At 39.1% G+C, this 20,018-nt stretch overlaps 1 protein-coding gene across 1 annotated transcript in view; it reads left to right on the top strand.

Annotated features, from left to right (window-relative positions):
* The window catches only part of GDA (guanine deaminase), a 60,380-nt gene extending 40,684 nt beyond the window's left edge, over positions 1-19,696 (top strand). Inside the window, exons 9-16 of the mRNA XM_014454101.2 lie at positions 16-86; positions 2,867-2,974; positions 4,700-4,797; positions 7,132-7,199; positions 11,512-11,658; positions 16,097-16,218; positions 17,347-17,374; positions 18,565-19,696. Of these exons, the coding sequence (XP_014309587.1) occupies positions 16-86; positions 2,867-2,974; positions 4,700-4,797; positions 7,132-7,199; positions 11,512-11,658; positions 16,097-16,218; positions 17,347-17,374; positions 18,565-18,635 (713 nt within the window). The 3' untranslated portion in view covers positions 18,636-19,696. The remainder of the gene's footprint in view (positions 1-15; positions 87-2,866; positions 2,975-4,699; positions 4,798-7,131; positions 7,200-11,511; positions 11,659-16,096; positions 16,219-17,346; positions 17,375-18,564) is intronic.
* The last annotated feature ends 322 nt before the right edge of the window (positions 19,697-20,018 follow it).

Consider the following 20,018-nt stretch of genomic DNA (forward strand, 5'->3'; position numbering starts at 1 on the left):
GTGACACCACGCTTTGCCTTTCCTGCTCTGAGACCATGCTGGCCGATCTTGGAAACATCGCGAAGACCCACGATTTGCACATTCAGGTGGGTATTTTTCTCTTGCTTGTGCTTCTGCCAGACCTGTGAGGCTTCTCATTATCCGGCATTCTGGCAGTAATCTCTAATTCCACTGAGATCTAGAGGTGTAGCTTTATGGGACAGGGAAGGTCCTTACAGACATCACCTAAATCCAATTCTTTAACTTTTCAGCTAAAAAACCGGAAGTTCCTTTTCCTCTCATCTCTGATCAGGCTTGCAGAGATGAGGCTATCACAAGTAATCCAGCAAGACCTAAGGCAGACTGGCTCCCTGTTGTCTGTAGGATACATTTAATGCATTTCTTTCCTGCTTCTCTTTCATTTGACGCTTTCTCAGCATTCGAGCCCTTCATTTTTGAAGGAGCCACCTATTATTTTAAAAGGAATAAGAACCTCATTTCCACCTTACAAAATGCATTTAAAGGCCCCTTTGTTCCAAGTTTCTTAATTTAAAACCAGGAACAAAAAAAGTATATATTACTTTGTCATTAAGCAGGTGCAACTTAGGAATAAAACATGTTTTAAAGCTTCCAGCTGGGTTAAAATTGGAAGTTGGGAACATCCAAGCTTCATTATATACTGCACTAAAATTTCCCCTGGTAAGAGAAGACTATCTTATAACAAAGGGCAAGTCAGGGGAAAGGCAACACATTGATTCTTTATCATCTGTAGGGTAGAGGGTGGTGGTTGTTTTTTTGTGTGTTTTTTTAAAGATTTATCTTAATGGGTCTCATTCACCATTATCATCGTTCCCCATTCTCTTTCTGTTTGTTTGTTTGTGTGCATGTGGGGGAGGGAGGGGGCTGAGGGGGGCTGAGGTGCAGCCTGGGATATTTGAATTTTTTATTTAATTCCACAGTTGTAGGGGAGGGAAATGTTTTTCCTCAACCTTCTTGGAGTTCCTGTTTGGGTTTGGAAACTAAATGCAAAGATAGATTAACAGGAGGAAAGCATGCAAATTTATTTAATGTACGTTTTACATGACACAGGACCCCTCATAGGGAATGAAAGCCCAGAGAAATGGTTAGACCTGAGTATTTTTGAACATTACAGGCTTGATGAAGAATGCACGGTTGTGGAGGAATATGAGAGGTTCAGGGATATGACCTTAGGAAGCTTGGCAAGCCCTTCTGGTTCAGCTTCTTCTTGGATCCCTTTGTCATTAGAGATAAAGGTGCTCTTTCCCCCCAGGTGTAGGGTAGGCACCTCTCACATGTGGGTGTTATGACCTGTTTCGGGGAAGGAAGGGTGAGAGAGGCACCAGAGTGACATTCTTGCTTCTGCCCTTATCAAACCCCTTTACCTTAATGTGGCATTTTTCAATATGCCATATTTTGTGGCAGTAGATACTGAACCCCATCAACACACAGCAAAAGCAGGTATATCCTTGTGTGGGTGTATGTCTGTATGTAGGTGTATTTACTCAAATTTATCAAAATGACACAAATCATCTGGTTGTCCTTTCTTCTGGTGCCCATACATTTCTTCAGTGGTCTGGGCTTTCCCAAGGCCAAGGATAGAGTTCATCCCATAGGTGGGAGACTGCTTTTTAGAATATTGCTGGGTTTTTCTTTGATTTATTTGGCTATGGAGAGAGGGAAATGGCACTGCTATTCTTGGAAGTGGTAACTTGCTCATGAGTTATTTCCCATAATATATATCAGAGGTCCTCAAACTACGGCCCCCGGGCCACATGCAAATACAAATATTGTATTTGTTCCCATTTTGTTTTTTTACTTCAAAATAAGATATGTGCAGTGTGCATAGGAATTTGTTCATAGTTTTTTTAAAACTATAGTCTGGCCCTCCAACGGTCTGAGGGACAGTGCACTGGCCCCCTGTTTAAAAAGTTTGAGGACCCCTGATATATATCTACCACCAGTTGGCCTGAAATGACTTTTGTGTTAGGCCAGGGGTGGGTGTGGTTCCACTTCCGTGTTTGTCTCTGAAACACTCCACGTGCTCTCCAGTTTTGTGGTGCCTGGAGAGAGGCTGGTGTGGGAGCCGGGACTCACTCGTTTTGCTTGCATGTGAGTCTTCACGGGCTCTTTCTAGGTGACTGCAGGATTGTCTGGCCCAGTTGTTTTCAAATTGTTTCCTGCAGAAGAACTCATTCTGGAAGCCAAAAAAGGGGACAGAATGGAGACAGAGTCCCAGAGTCCCAACCCTGCTTCATCATGAGAGGCAGCTTGTTTATGCCTTTTACATCCTGGATTTCTATGAATTTTTATCAGAATAACATGGCCAAAGCTAAAAGAAGTTGGAAAATGCTTATCCAGCCAAACCCTTTTATTTGAGAGATGAGGAAATGGGGACCTAAATAAAAGAACTGACTCACCCTAAGACCCATGACTAGGGTCAGAACTTGGCCTAAAATTCAGCTCTCTTTATTCAAATCCAGTTTTCTTATGAGTGAAAGATGCCGTCTGTCCTGTTGATGGCCTCTTTTCTTAAAGGACAACAGCAGAAGAAATAGGTGGCCACAAATAGCTAGGCTGTTAGCTTTCTTTAAGGAACACTTTTTATTTTTGTTTGTTCTTACTATAGTTTGGAATTTGAAAAGACCTTGTTGAAACATTACATGGGTTAGAATATTGCATGCTTGCGTAATTACATATTCATAGTTTCCTTGTCACATGATTGCTTTAAATAAATGTACAGTCTTTAGTGTCTTTCTATGTCGCCCCTCACATAGACAAGTAGAAACCATCCATACATTTTGGGGTAGGACGTATAATTTCTAGTGGCATTTTACCCTAAAAATAGAAAATTTTTTTTTTCTCGTAGAGCCATATAAGTGAAAATCCTGATGAAGTTGAAGCTGTGAAAAAGTTATTCCCCAGTTATAAAAACTATACAGATGTGTATGATAAAAACAATCTTCTAACAAATAAGGTAAATTGCATCTCATGACACAATCTGTATCAAATAGGGCGTATATATCTGAATTCTGAGATCTCAGTAGTGCTCTTCAGACTTCTATGACATGTGCATTTCCCAGACTAAAGCTTAGAGTGTGCATATGTGTGTGTGTGTACATAGTTAAAAATGGGCCTGAACTCTCATCCTGGTAAATAAGTCTAAAGGCTTCACTGAGGGTGGGAATGTCATTTGGTCCAAGGACATTTTGTCAGTGTTTATTAGAATGTAACTGTACATTTCTTTGAATTAGCAGACCATATCTAAGGATCCATTCTGCAAGAAATATGATTAGGAATGGTAATTACATATGAAAATTAAAAAAATGGTTCTCATGGGGGATTGTTTAGATGATAGAATTTACATAATTATAATTTTATCCAACGTTCACAAAGAATGAGGCGTACAGGCTTACAAGATGGATGTCTGTGTGTATACGTGTGGGTGCATGCTCACCTAGAAAAACTGCATGGAAGACACATATTGAATGTTAAAGGTTATTCTTCCTGAGGGAGAAACAGAAGGACTTTCTTTGTATTTTTAAACACCTTGAGATTGCTTTTATGAGTGTGGGTTGTTTTCATAATTAAACCATTTTAAGTTCATTAAAATTAATGTGAGTGAGCAGAGACCTCATTAGAACAAGACACCCCTTGGCCGTGGCCTTAGCTATGGCAGCAACTAAATTCTTAGGGACTTGTGAACGGAGATGTGGCTATGACTAATTTGAAAGGCTAATATTCTGCATAAATCTCATACATGCTGCACCTTAATCTTCATCCTCCATAACATATATTTCCATATGATTAATACATTAACCTTCAATTTGCATGTTTCTTTGCTTTGCACAGAGGTTATGAAAATTATATTTTAATAATAATTATGTGGCCACCGAACCATGCCTCCTAAAGAAGAAAGCTAATCAGATACAGGTTTTGTACTGAGGACAAAGGAATTTTGAAAGAGTAAAGCCTTATTCAGGAAAACCCACCAATATTACCAAGCCTGAAAATGAAGAGAAGTCTCTTATGTGTGCAGTGCCTGCTTTCTTGGATCAATTTTACCTTCTGAATTCATGCGTATAAGATATTACATTTCTTAATTTTTAGGAAAATGTAAATATAGGTGATGAAATAACGAAAGTATGTTCGGTTATGTATCAAGTCCATTGTTCTTATATCTAACTTGGGGCAGAATTAAAGAACAACTCCTTCCAGGATCACTCCCCCAGCTGAGAAAGGAAAGCTCACTTCTAGAAAGCACTGATTAGAATAGGAACAAACACAGCCCCACCAGACACCCACTAGATTTAGAAAAGAAAGTAACTTGGTTATTTTCTAAAGTGGAGATGAAGGAATCACAATATCTTCAAACTGGATGGGTGTTCTATACTGTAGATGACCTGGATCAACCCTCCTTATTTTATAGATTAAAAAAGAAAAGAAAAGAAAGAATATGATGATAAGATCTACACATGTGCTGGAACTTTTGTAATCCAATGTCTTGACATGTACTGAGTGATTTTATACAGACAGGTAATCATAAATGTTCTTGTGAAGATGCTTACAGACATCTTCATGCACACGCGAGCAGGTCCAGATGTCACAGCGTCTCTCTGTGCCTATACTGTCTTGTTGTGAGTGAGGACTAACTGAAGCATTTTTAAGTGGTAAACTCCACACAGCACACTCTTCTCTCCAGACAGTGATGGCGCATGGCTGCTACCTTTCCGCAGAAGAACTGGATGTTTTCAGGGAACGAGGAGCATCGATCGCACATTGTCCCAATTCTAACTTATCGTAAGTAGGCAATGATTGGTTGATAAATTACGAACATTTGGGTTGCAAAACAGCAGCCTTTGTTTTCTGAGTCATTCCTTCAGTGTCTCCCTTCTATAGTTATGTTTGATTGGGGTGGGAGCTAGATAGACAGGTGCATACCTTTGCGTCTGAAGAAAAAGAAAGCACTTAACAGGGCATTTTTTGCAGAGTATGTCTTTGAAGAGCACCACAGCTCTTAAAATTTCTGAGTTTGTGCAAAAGAGGAAAGTGGAAATGCAACAGAAAGAGTTCAGAACCAACAGCATTCAGAACTTACAGCAGGGCCCGAAAGGGCACACACTCCAGCAGGTGTTCCAGGGAGAGGTGCTCACTTCCCATTGCTTTGTGTTGTGCAAACTACTAGAAACACTCACACTAGTAGAAATGATGCAGTGCTACTGGAAATCCACACCCTACATTCGGTGTATGTCACCTGCTGGATCAGATAGGATGCCAGTTCATGTGAGAGCGACCTTGCCCTTAATAGTTCACCAGAATGCAAAAGCTTTATTTATAACTGGTTTTTAACATTTTGAAAGGTTATATATTCACAAGTTAATCGGATGAAAGTTATGGCCTGTATCTTCAGGAATAAAAGTCCAGAGATATAGACATGCTGCACCTAATTTCAGGGAATTCATAGATCCCAGGATGCTGACCCATGGATGCTAGGTTAAGAATTCATGGTCCAGGATTAGATACAGGCAGGCGCTCCCCTTTCTGGTATTAGTCAAGCCAGAACAGAGCTGCTTCCTCTTAAAAGAAGGCTGGGGTGGATCACTCATATATTCATTCAATACATTTATTTAGCTTCTGCTAGATTTTCATCTTTTCGAGGGTTACTTTGTGTTCTCTTGATTTGAATTCTTGCAGTAGACCATGAGATGAGGATTCATGTACAAGTAGCTTATTGGGGAGGTGATCTTAGGAAACACCTTTAGGGGGGTAAGACAGAGAAGGGAAGGAAGTCAGGAAAGAGTGCATCATTAACCGAGTTACCAGCATGGGCTCCTGGAGTCTAATCCTTCTGGAAATTCCAGGAAGTCAGTGTCCAAAGCAGACCTCCAAGTCATTCTGCCCAAGGTGTGGGGGACCTGGTTATACCCAAACACCCACCAGTTATTGTTGGGGGACCGCTGGGTGGGGTGAAGAGGCATTGATTCCCTGGAGCTTCTGACCTTCCCCAAACCGGGGCGGAGCAGGCTCTACTGGCTGAAGAGAGCCCTCAGCAAAGAGTTGGAGGTGTCAGCAGTTAGAAGTCTAGGGACCTTGTAAATGAAAAACCCATGTCAGTGGCAGCATGGGAAGGCACAAGAAACACAGTGACTTATTTCTAGAGTGTTCTGAGAGGTTCTAGAGGCTTCCAGTTTTGAGACATCGAGTGGTAACACATGACAGGGAATTCTGCCCATATACAGCTTAGTGATCATAATTATGATCTAGTGGCCAGATAGGGGAAGGGTTTAATACCCTTTCCGTTAGTTACACAACATCTAAACTAAAACGTGATCCAAATCAAGGTTTAAAGTTCTTTATGGATACATTTCTGTTTACATGGCCACTGTTATTCTTTCTCCAATAACTTTGAGAGTTTTATGGCGTGTACATTGGGGCTTTGAAAATTATAATCATGTGTGTCTTTGAGCAGACCACTTTGACCTTTGCATCTTTTCAGACTTCTAAGGATCGCTTTAGTTTTCCTTCATTTCTTCAGAAAGGCACATATCTAGTAAGCTCAGGGCCACAAGGTCCAGATTTCAGCACAGGAACCATCTCTCCTAGTTTCTGCTTCCTCAGTGGCCTCATTTGATCTGGCAGGCCTGGACTCACCAGCCTGCATGCCCTTTTCCAGTTATACTCCCTTTCTTTGATCTTAAAAGTCACTACTCATTCAGGGTAACAAATTATCTGAGACGGAGAGGAAAGACAAAGCTTTATCATTTCTACTTCCTAACATAGGAGGATGGGTTGGTTAAAAAAGTATTAAAGACCGGTAAGACTTTTGGACTAATTGCAAGATTTAATTTCTTCATTTACTTTTCCTTGCAAACGATCCCCTGCTTCCTGTTTTTGCTCTTGCTCCTTTGTACCCTCCTGAGACTAACCTCTGTGCCAGGAGTTAAGCTCCTTTGTGGTCTGCTTTTACTCCAGGACTCAGATGTTCTGATCTGATGAATGTGTTTGTGTGTCAGCATTAGCGCTGATGTGACGGAGAATACAAGTTTCAGTGACATCTCCATCACTGCTGTTAGGGTGCTTCTCTTGTTGGGCCCACATAGGTGTCCTGGTCCTGACAGTCTCCTCTCTCTGCAGGCTCAGCAGCGGCTTACTCAATGTGCCAGAAGTGCTGAAACACGACGTGAAAATAGGGCTGGGCACAGGTTAGTAGTGCACCATTTGGGGCCATGGCTAACTGGTTGCTTAAGTGCATAACGTTCTAATGGGACTCATTTTCAGGTTGCATTTCCATGTTAAAAAATTAGTTTTATTTTTCTGGTAACAATATCTTGAGCTAATAAAATAGTGAGATTGAAAGCAGTAAGAAGATATATGCAAAGGAAGATGTTTGGATATCACTAAGCTTCTGAAAGCTATTCTCTGCATTTACTGTCAGGGCTCTCAAGCAAGCATGTCAACTCGCGGCCTGTGGCCCGCATGCCTCATTTATTTGGCCCGTGTTAGCCTTTGAGTTTGACATGATTGCTCTAAAGGATAGGTCCTTCTCTACTGTTTTAGAAATTCAATTAAAGAGTCCTTGATTTTTTTTTTTCTCTTTTGTTTGTCCTTCTGGCAAGGCTTTAATAGTTTGGATTTGTATGTTTTTAGTTTTCAATAAATGTGCCATCACAAATACTGTATCAAAAGAAAATTATTTGGCCTTGCCATAGCAAGCACAGACTCAATTTATGCCAGCGTCGAGACTCTGAGTTACAGAACTTGCTTTCCTTGTAAGCAGTGTTTAACAAAATGAGATTCCATTCCCACGGGCAGTCTGATGCTTGCTAGGCTGAAGGACATTCTCAATGGCTGATAAATTAAGGATGCCTCTTTTTAAATGATTTTTTCCCGAATTTGTGCAGTGCTACTAACTTTGAAAGCATGCGTCAGACCCAAATGTCTACGCGTATCAACTGTGAACCTTTTACTATTGTGTGTGAATGAACTAAATTTTTTAAAAATATATTTTTATTTATTTCAGAGAGGAAGGAAGAGGGAGAGATAGAAACATCAATGATGAGAGAGAATCATTGATTGGCTCCCTCCTACACGCCCCCTACTGGCATTGAGCCTGCAACAGGGCCTGTGCCCTTGATTGGAATTGAACAGGGACCCTTCAGATCACAGGTCAACGCTCTATCTGTTGAGCCAAACCAGCTAGGACATAAATTTCTTTTTAAGTTGGTGTAGGGCACAAGGACTTATTTTCCATTCTTGATGCACTTGTCCTCCTAATATTCAAGAGCATGTTTGCTTATTGACAATGATAGTCTGGAATAACTCAAGTCTTAGTTAACTTTATACCAAGCAATTCCTTGGTAAGACACACAATAACACAAAGAGATTTATTAATATTTTTAAATAAGTATGCTAATGTAGAAGTTTTCCTTAATTTTATATGAATTAAAAAGAATTAATTTTTTAAAAAAAATTCTAATTTAAGCCTTGAATCACTGAGATTGTGTAATACCTGGATATATTCACAGGTGCTAAGGCAGGAAACTGGCTGTTTTACCTTAACAGAAAAGCTTTACTAGATAAGGAAAAATGTCCAAGAGTTTGTTACATAGTATAGTCAATTAATGAAAAATTTAGTGGACATGCAAAATAAGGTAGGTATTTGCTTTCAAATTTCCTGGGAGTTTGGTCTCTACGAGTTAAATTCATCACCTAACTTCTAGTTCTTGGCTTTTGATTGTGTAGCAATAGCTTAAAACAATTAGGTAAAGCTCTCACTGTCACTTATTAGATGTAAGACATTGAACAAATTAATGTTCTAAGGCAGGGGTCCTCAAACTTTTTAAACAGGGGGCCAGTGCACTGTCCCTCAGACCGTTGGAGGGCCGGACTATAGTTTAAAAAAAAACTAGTCGGCTGCTAAGCAACAGGCAGCGGCGGCAAAAACACCCGGCGGGCCGCCAGATAAATGTTTTCGGCGGGCCGCAGTTTGAGGTCCCCTGTTAAGGCTTCAATTTCTAATTTCTGTAGCAATAACAACAATCATAACAATATCTATCTTATAAGCTTATTTTGAGGCTTAAATGAAAAAAATCTGACACGTACTAGTCAATAAAGATTGGCTTACAAGGGAAATAGCAATGTTGGTATATTGACCAAATGTTTGCTTAAATATGATGAATTTGCTTATTAAGTTGGAGAATGCATTTCACATCATCTCTGCTGTGGTAGCCACCCTATGCTCCACTATTTCCTAAACATGACCTTTGTGTATGAATTTGCACTTCATTTGTAGACTTTAGAAGATTATTTAAACTGATATCATTGACAGAGAGCAGTTTCATCAAGTGTAGGTAGGTCCTGACTTGCTCCATATTAAGAGGAAACCCACAGGAAGCTTAATGAACATATTGCAAAGCAAGAGAAAATAGTATCAAAAAGAATAAAAAGATGAGCATATTTCTGCAAATGATTTACTTTAGGGTCCAGAAGAAAATTTCAGAACATTACCATCATCCTTGGAGTACAGGAAGACATGGCACTATGAAAAGACCACATTACAAGGCGACAAAGCTCTGCACATTTGACACCCATCCATCTCCGAGCCTCTTCTCCCAACACTCTCACCTCCCTAAATGGGCTATCTTTAAATTCCCTTTATGAATCTCACTCCCTTCTACCAAAACAATCTTTGTGCATTCTGTTCCTCTGCCTGGAATGCCCTTTATACCTCTGTTTACATGGCTGAGTTCTTCTCACTCCTGTATTAGTTTAAATGCCGTTACCCTAAAGAGGTCTTCTCTGACCATGTCTGTCTAAATGGGCTTTCCACCTCCATCTTCTCTGTCACTAACTGAACACAGTTTATAGTTAATACTTGTTTGTTTATTTGTCTCTTTTCTTCCTCCTCCACTAGCTGGTCAGCTCATATGGAGCCCATCAGTTTTATTTATGAGTACTTATTCTCATAGAAGATGCTCAGTAAGTGACTGTCAGTGAATGAATGAATGCATAAGAAGTTAATACACACATATAAAATAATTTCCTTTTATCTTTTCATTGCCCTCTGGCTCAAATTTTTACTCTTGTATGGTTTGTTTAGAGTCTTCTTGTAAATATTGTGTCCTTATGCTGACTCTGGTAAACAAATAACAATGCCATTCTTTATCATGATCATAGAGAGGCATGGGTTGGGAATAGGTTTCTGAGAAAATGCATCCATTTTTCTCTACCATTTCCCCATGCAGTTTCTACCCTTAAGTCCTCATTCCCTAGCACTTATGTTACTCAATTGAATTTTTCCAGCAACTTTCAAAATAGATGATATTATTTCTATTTTCTGAGAAAATTGAGGTTCACAGGTACTAAGTAACTGAACAAAGGTCAACAAACAAAAAAGTTCCAGATCCACAGTCTAAAACCAGGTCTGCAAAATGTGATGTTCATTATCTCTCTTTTCACGCCATCACACTGCCTCTCATTATATGATAAAGTGGGGATTCTACCTGCACTAATGTGTTGCAGGCAGGAGAAGCCACTGAGCTCACCCAGCTGGGCAGAGATCAGGAAGTTACTATCACAATGGAAATCCCTGGAAGAAAAGTTTGACTAAAATACCACGGTTTTTGTAGTCCAGGGTTTCTTTTTTATCTGCACAATATTGTTCCTTTGTTGGAACTTTATTAACATAACAACCAGAAGAGTATAGGATGATTAAGTCATCCTGTAAGGCAGCAACATAATAAGACAGCTCTCAAAATTTTCTCAATAAATTGTTTTCTAAATCCAATGATGGGTGTCTTATAAGAGAAAATGAGAGACACTTGAAGACACAGAGGGAAGACAGAGATGAAGTTGGAGCCAGGTATTGGAGTTACACTGCCACAAGCCAAGGACTGCCAGGAGCCGCCAGAAACTGAGGGAAGTGAGGGAAGATTCTTCTCGGGAGCCTTTATAGAGATCGTGGCCTGTGAACACTGATTTAAGACTTCTGCCCCCCAAAGCTGTGAGAGAATAAATTCCTGCTGTTCTGTGCCACCAAATTTGTGGTAACTTGTTGCAGAAACCCTAGGAAACTAATGCAGGTGCACATTTGATACTAATTACTGGTTTTTAATTCCTTTACATGTTAGTCTATGTCTAGTCTGTGTTTATAGATCTTTTCTTTGAAGTATATTAAAGACTCAATATCTGTCACTAAAACAAACAAAACACTTAACCTATTAATAGTTGGTTGTTACAAAATAGTGATGGGGCTGTAAAGTACAACATAGGGAATGAAGTCAATAATACTGTAATTGCTATGTGTGGTGCCAGGTGGGTACTTGAAATATCGGGGGTAGCACTTTGTAATGTATATTATTGTCTAACCACTATGCTGTCCACCTGAAACCCATGCAAAATAACATTGAATATAAACTGTAATTGAAAAATAAAATTTAAAAATTCAACCTTATATACTTAATATTCCCTGTATCTCATAAGGTTACTGTTTTGGCTTTATTTTCTCTATCCTAGATGTGGCTGGTGGTTATTCACCTTCCATACTTGATGCAATCAGAAGAACAGTGATGGTTTCCAATACCCTTTCATTTACTAAGATAAATGAGAGAAGCCTCACCCTCAAAGAGGTATTCAGACTAGCGACTCTCGGAGGCAGCCAAGGTAATAACCATTTTTTTCCTCTAACAATGTACACCATGCCAATCTGTGTCCTTGGATGCACCATGAAGGTACATGCATCCAATGTTCATGACGGTTGCATCTCATATAGCATACCCCAAACTTAGCAAGTAAGTCCATGTTCAAGCATGTGGTGGAGGCATAATTCTTTCAGGATGCTCCCTTTCTTTGGCAGAAGAGATGATTAATACACAGTTACCATATTAATTGTTTTAATGGATTTATTTGCATTGGTCACATGCATACAAGTTCTTTAAAATAATCAGTTTTTCCATTGAGTCAAGTAATACACTCTATTGCCCCAAGTGAAGATGATGATAATAATACTAATAGTAAAAATATGCCCAGCTGGCATGGCTCAGTGGTTGAGTGTTGAACTAAGAACCAGGAGCTCACAGTTCGATTCCCTGTCTGGACACATGAGTTGTGGGCTCAATTCCCAGTATGGGGTTTGTGGGAGGCAGACAATCAATGATTCTCTCTCATCACTGATGTTTTTATCTCTTTCTCCCTCTTCTTTCCTCTCTGAAATCAATAAAAATATACTTAAAAAATAAAAATAATAGCCAAGAGTTCTTACTATGTGGTAGGCACTATGCAACATGCGTTATGTATGTTGTTATTTACCTCCAACCACTGTTATTAATTCTATTTAATCAACAAGGTACCTGGTGGAAGCTTACACGGCTCTCCAGCTATACAGTACCATCATTTGAATCCAAAAATCTGATGCCAGAGTGTAGGCTCTTATCCTTTCACTGTGATACCTTCCTGTGTAAATCCCAGCTGAGAGTATGCCTTCTTTATGTAATTAAGTACAGTAATTACCCAAGTCTCTTTAAGTGGAGAAAGATGTTGAAATATAGTGGGTTGATATGCAAATATTGTTCACCAGCTTTTCCCAGTTCTCACATGTAACTATTTTTATGGGGGAAAAATAGAAATTAGTAATTGTATTGCTTTCAGTCACTTTAGCATTGTGGTGTATTCTAGATGAATGATAGTGAACATAGCATGAAACCTTAGGTAGCTTATGTGAGATAACAACATACATATCAAGACAAATATAGATAGAGGCCTAGTGCACGAATTGGTGCACAGGTGGGGTCCTGAGGGGGATGGGGGGGCCAGGATGCGATTGGCCCTCCAGGCAGGTGGTGGGATGCCCTTGCCAGCCTGGGATCTGGATCCATCCCACTGACATTTGCACTGGTTGTCGGGAGCCACCTGTAGTCACTTTTATATTGTTTCTTCCTTGCGGAGCTTCTAGGGAGGGGAAGTGCCCGCAGTGCCCGAGGCCAACTTCCAGGAGGCCAGCGGCGCTGGTCTGTTGGTGCCTGGCCCATTCTCCGGAGATTGGACCTGCAGGACTACTGAAGGAGTGAGTGGCTGCCACCTGGCTGGTGGACCACTGGGATGGGTTGGTCAGCTGAGTGGTGCTCCGGCTATGGGAATGCACTGACCACCAGGGAGCAGCTACTGCATTGAGTGTCTGCCCCCTGGTGGTCAGTGTGCGTCATAGGTTGTTCAGTCCTGAGGTCATTTATGCTTTTATATATATATAGATGTGTAGATTTATATGTAGCTAATCTGGGTCTTAAAAATGGAGGAGGATGAAAACCAAAAATATCCTGTGAAGAGAAACTTCCTGGCTCTTCTTTGAATGCTCAGGGCTATGATGAATATCATCAAGAACCTTTCAAGACAACCAAGTAGAGGTCATGCTCATTGCATTTCTAAGTCTTAGGATTTCATGTGAAGCTCCATGTTCTAAGTCACCATTCTTTTAACAAGTATAGCGCTCCTCACCCCCACCCTCACTGTGTTTGTGCATCTGAGTTCAAGCAGTTGGCCAACCATCTTATTTTCATGGTGCAAATGAGTTGTATTTAAATTGTGCCTTCTTTTTTTCTTTTAGGCTCTCTGTGAGTTGCTTCATCAAGATTTTTTCTGTCTGATCAAGCCAGCCTAGGGTGCTTACCAACTCATTTCTGCCTTGCTGTATAGCTTCCAAATCCATTTTCTTGGCTGCAGGGCTTACTGTTATGGAATTTCTTCTCCTTAACTCATGTCTCTACAAGAGTCAGAGTGAAATGAGATTAATGGATTTCTATTTAAAGTGTGTCATCTTCCTGGCTTGCCACGACCTTTATATTCAAGATGTTGCATAAATCCCCTTCCCAGAGCCAACATTCACTCTAAAGGCAGCAAAACTGTATTTCCTGAAATGCATTTAAGGTGTTTACCAACCCAGCTGGGCCTTACTGCAATGATGTTAACTAGGTCCATTTACAAATTCACCAAAAGCAATTATGTCTTCTTTGGTTAGTTCATGCCTGAAATCTCCAGGTTCGAATAAATAGTTCAATTAGTTTATATATATTATCAAACTCTGACAAATGAACCTGGTTATCTGGTCTATTAAACACACAAGTTTAATACAGTTATTAAAAACATATTTGTCATGTTTCTTTGTCAAGGGCAAATGGGTGAAGGAGGAGAGAATTTCCATTGATTTTTTTCTATAACATTCAGTCCTTCTACACACTATTAGTAGAAGTCACCTAACTGCTTTTAACATTTCTAATTATTTTTGCTCCCCTGTCTTCCTATAAGAATTTTTAGCTAAAAAATATCTTTCTTTTCTGAGAATAAAAGAGGTGCCCTTTAAATAACCTTTTAAGAATAAGTAGGGTTTCTAAGTCAGTGATTAGCACATTGCCAATACATATTCATACATCCATCTATATATATAAAAGCCTAAGTGACCATCAACTGGTAGACTAAACAACCAGTCGTACTGGTCGCTATGATGAGCACTGACCACCAGGGGGCATATGCTCAATACAGGAGCTGCCCCTGATGGTCAGTGCGCTCCCACAGCCAACCTCCCACGGTCCCTCCCCCCAGCCAGCCAGCCCCAATTGGCCCCAATCGCAGGCCAGGCTGAGGGACCCCACCCATGCATGAATTCATTCACTGGGCCTCTAGTAGAAATATAATCTAGTAGAAATATAATCTAGGTATTGTCTAACAGGGACATGCCATCCAATATTTTCACATTGGACTGTATCCTGACAGTGAAAGAATAGAAAAAACACATGTAAGAATTTAAATAAAAGTGCTGCACTCCAGTTGACCCTCCCTTTATGCATGCTTCCATTTCGTACCTCAGTGTATACCTTTCTCAAATTACAGGCTTTCCTGAGCTCAAGATTCAATACCTTCATTGACCAGGAAAGTCAACTATTCCCATCTTGTGAAACTAAATCATGTTAGTGAAAGAGATGCTCTTTGTCATCTAATACACATGGAACATGAATGCTAGCCATGAGGTGAATCAAATTAATAGACACATCAACCTATGCCCTATTTTAGAAAACCATTCTTCTCTGGCAACCAGAAAATCTTTGAGGTTGCAAAGAAATTGGTTTGCTTTTATTTTATTTTTTAATATTGATTTTTTACAGAGAGGAAGGGAGAGGAATAGAGAGTTAGAAACATCGATGAGAGAGAAACATCCATCAGCTGCCTCCTGCACACCCCCTATTGGGGGTGTGCCACAACCAAGGTACATGCCCTTGACTGGAATCGAACCTGGGACCCTTCAGTCTGCAGGCCGTCGCTCTATCCACTGAGCCAAACCATTCAGGGCTGGTTTGCTTTTAAAGGATTGGGGCTTTTAAGTCATGAGCATCTGTTTACTTTCAGAAGTGAATTTTTTCTCTTCCAAGGATTTAACCTAAGGAACTTATGATGGATATGTCTGCATTGGCCAAGGTGCAAAAGGATAATTATTTTTTATTTATTTGAGGTTTATTTCACTGCCATGAAAATAGATCTTGTCAGCTATTTCAGAAAACGAAAGGATCCAGAAGGGCAAGGATAGGAGTATTGTGGGGGAGACTCGGAGGCAAAAAGAAAAAAAGATATGTTGTCAGTTGCCATGTTTCTTGGAGGGATGAATGAAAGTCATAGACCAGCTGGACTATGAAGTGCACTGATAGAGCTCAAATAGAGAGACACTATCAGAATTATGATCATGGTGATGAAGGGAAGTGTTTTTATTCTCAGATTTGCTTTCCCTGTGCTTACTCTGATTTCTGTAAGTCAAAGTCTTGTGACCTGTTGGAATGAGAGAGTTTTTACGCTTCACTATTAAGATACTAATTCTTTTTTTCTTTTTTTTATGTACTTTTAAAAAAATTTAATTTTTACTTCTTGTTGTGTACTTTCTTAATACATTGGAAGTTTCATTTATGCAAAATTAATAATATGAATTAGGAAAACGTATGTGTTTTTTTTTTACTAATTCTTTTTCTAGTGACATGTTGGCTGACTTTGTCCTTGCAAACTGGGACATTGACATGGTCTGATGGCTCAAAATACTAACTGTTTCTTAATTTATTCCACCCTGTAGCCCTGGGGCTTGACAAAGAAATTGGAAACTTTGAAGTGGGCAAGGAATTTGATGCCCTCTTGATCAACCCCAAAGCATCCGATTCTCCCATTGACCTGTTTTCTGGGGATTTTGTTGGTGACGTAAGTAAAAAAAAGTTAATCAAAAGGCATCTATTTCCTGAAGTAATCACAGAAGCTTCCTTGTAGAAAACAAAATAGAAACAATCATTTTAATGGAATACAAGAGACTCTTAAGAAGGAAGTTAGATTTTTAAAAGTTAACATAATTTCATGACAATAATGTTAGTAATAATGGTACTAATAGAATATTTGTATTTTGAATGTATTTGTATATTTTAATGGTTTGGGCTATAAGAAACCGTAATATAGCTAGCACTTACTGAATACACTTGCTGGGTGCTAGATGGTATAGCATTAAGCACTTGCATACGTAATTTTGTTTAATGATCAAAACAACTCTTATGAGAGGCAGATACTATTTATATTGCCATGTAATCTGTGGGGCAGTGAGGCTTAGGGAGGTTAAGTGATTTACCTAAGGATTCATGGCTAGTAATTAGTAATTAGTAGACAGAGTTGGGATTCAAGCCCAGGACTTCATGACTTCCAGAGTCTGGGTGATTGACCACAATGCTACATTGATTTTCTCAATTATAAGAAAATGAGTTTTATTACTTTGTTCCTTTTATTATAAAGTGTTTCCCTATATAGAAAATAAACTGGTTCTTCTTACTTTAATAACAATTAGTTATAAAATATTGAGTTTTTCTAAAAACATTAATTACCATTTATAAATTGATCCACTTATAAAATTAAATATGTAATATAACATACTGGGGTTTTTAGAAGAAAGATGCTGGTTGTTATTTTTATATTATTTATTCTTTTGCTCCTTTAATAGAATGGATTTCTTGGAATAAGGCTCAGCCCTACTCATTCAATCATTTTTCTTATATTATACATTTCTTAAAATATTTGCATTATTTCATTAATTAATTTATGTAGCACTTTTGTTCTAAAGTTTCCAAGGTTTTATATACCAAGAACTTTCAGGCAATAGATAAACATTTGTTAATAGTCACTATTTCTTTTTAAGCAAAAGACCACTTCTTTTTCATTAATAAAAGTAGATTTTACCATTGAGAAATGAATTTATATTTCTGGGTTTTGCCAACCCACTACTGACTGAATTTTTCTAAATGCACAAAAATAATTATTTCTTATTATTACCTTTATTTTCCATTTTAGGCTTTTATCCAGAAGTTTCTCTATCTAGGTAAGTAGAAATATGTCTCTATGCTAAATAAAATCTTTCTTTGTCTCTATCTTGGGTATGACTCTCTGCATTTATGATACCACATGTAAAACCCTGTGTGTGATCATTTGCTTTGGTTTTTTAAAAACATTTCTCAGCATGGAGTCCATTTGTGGCACAATATTTAAAGACACAATGTGAAATTGGCGTGCTCCTCTAGAACATACAGTCATAAATCCTAATCTGAGGAGTGGCAGGCCCAGGGGATGGCTAATCACGCCTCTTCCCCCTACACTCGTTCTCTATCCCGAGCTGCCCTACCAGGTCGTATTCACGATAAGGATGTGGTGGGATCTTCTCACACATGCTTTTTCACATACATTCCATTGTATTCACTGAGGGAGGGAAGTAAATAATGTATAAGATTCTACTCTGCCTCCCCCTTGGTTGAGTGTCCTCTGAGCCCTGAGTGAACTTGGGATGGGAGAGACACCTGTTGCATTCCCTGTGGAGCTCAGTTCTCACAGGTCCTGCATCTCACCACGCTAAGTGTATTCTGGGGTGTAAAGCTAAGTACTTCCTTTACATTTGGGGCTAGAAAGGCAAACCACTCACTTCAGCTGAAAGGACAGTGATAGGGGTCAATTCAGCTTTATGTGATTTCTGCCTTAGCGGCAGATTTCAGACTCCAGTTCTCAAATTAGATGCAGCATCTTCTATTGGTCATGTCCCCCTGTCTATATTTTAAACAATCCGAGAGAAACAAAGGCTGTCTTTTTTATGTTCTCTTTTAGAAGTGTGTTTTGCTTTTAAATCTCTCCCAGGGGCAATTAAAATACTTATTTCAGAGGGGAGGAGGATGGGAAGAGATTAACCAAGTAACTTATATACATACATGCATAGCCCATGGACACAGACAATAGTGTGGTGAAGGCCTAGGGTGGGGCAGGTGCTGGGTGGAGGGAGCAAAGAGGGGGAAAATGGGGGATATCTCTAATATTCTCAACAAGAAAAATATATATACAGGGTATCCCCCAAAATGTGTATATATTTTGAACAATTATATATTCCAATGGGTTAAATCTGAAAAGAAAGAAACATCAATTGAGCTCTCAGCTGTGCAAGTGTTGTATACCTTTTGGGGGGACACTTTGTATATATCTTTAAAAATACTAATTGACACAAAACGGTTCCATGATTTTTTCTTTCAGGAGATGACCGAAATATTGAGGAGGTTTATGTGGGCGGAAAGCAGGTGGTTCCCTTTTCAAGCTCAGTCTAAGACCCTCGGCATCTCCAAGTTCTCCTGGATAGCGTGGTTCTGCGCCCTCTTATGCCCAGGCAGAGTTAGAGCGTCAAAAAATAGTACCTTGTTCTTGGGATGACTGTCTCTTTGTGTGCTTACTCACAGTGCTCACTTGACAAATCGAAGGAAGTTGTGCTCATTCTCAACTCTCTGGTTGGGAGGATTCAAAATGTGTCCCTGCTGAGCTGTTCAGATTTACTTTAAGCTTAAATATAAGAGAATGTTATGGCTAGTGGTGTTCTTATTATGAGATTTAAGTAAAATCTACCTAATATTTGGAAATGTGAAGAGGAAAGATATTCCTGTGAGGTTCGATAGTTTGAACTAGTAAATGTGAAAATTGGATATGGAAAATGAACCAGTGAGTATATTTTTGAGGGAGAAAAAGACTACAAACATTGGAAAATCATTTTCAGATTGCTCGAATTATATACTGAGTTTACTAATTTAAAAAGAGAACTCATTGAGATGTAAAACGTGTTTCTAGGTTGCCTTTGTGTTCTGGAAATTTGCACTTAATGGGATTTGCATTTCAGAGACTTCTTATTGTTGTGCTTTGCCTTCTTTGGGGACGAATTGTCAGAAATTGAATGCCACGTGCTTTCTTCATATAGTTCTGTGCTTCAAAGTGTTTGACAGAAGTTGGGTAGTAAAGATTTAAAGTCTCTTAGGAATAATATTCACATAACTATGTGGCATAAATAGCTGTATTTTTGTGTCCTTTAAGTCACCTTAATGTGTAACTGGGTGATGCTGTTACTGCTTCAGTTTTATTAGAAGAGAAACAAATTCCACACTCCGCTGTTGGGTAGACTGAAGTCTTCATAAACTAGGGACAAGTGCTGGGCACTCACGAGCTGTTAATACTGAAAGGAAGGGTTTCATTGCAATGACCTCGTCTCCCCAAGGACTATGCCAGTGATGGCGAACCTATGACACACATGTCAGAGATGACATGCGAACTCATTTTTTTGTTGATTTTTCTTTGTTAAATGGCATTTAAATATATAAAATGAATACCAAAAATATAAGTCTTTGTTTTACTATGGTTGCAAATATCAAAAAATTTCAATATGTGACATGGCACCAGAGTTAAGTTAGGGTTTTTCAAAATGCTGACACACCCAGCTCAAAAGGTTCGCCATCACTGGACTATGCCATAGTTGCTGGCAATTTCATACTCAGATCAATCTGTTAGAACTTTTAAATGAAGGCAAATCCTATTAAAAGAAATATTAAAACTCTTTAAACCTTGCATATCGCAAGCACTCTATTTTCCCAATTTTATCCTATTGTAGTTTTAATTCCTAAGAATTTTAGGACATTGGAATTTTAGTATAATGAAAAATATGTAGACAT

The sequence above is a fragment of the Myotis lucifugus genome, unplaced genomic scaffold (assembly GCF_000147115.1).
Source record: "Myotis lucifugus unplaced genomic scaffold, Myoluc2.0 scaffold_31, whole genome shotgun sequence".
NCBI lineage: Eukaryota > Metazoa > Chordata > Mammalia > Chiroptera > Vespertilionidae > Myotis > Myotis lucifugus.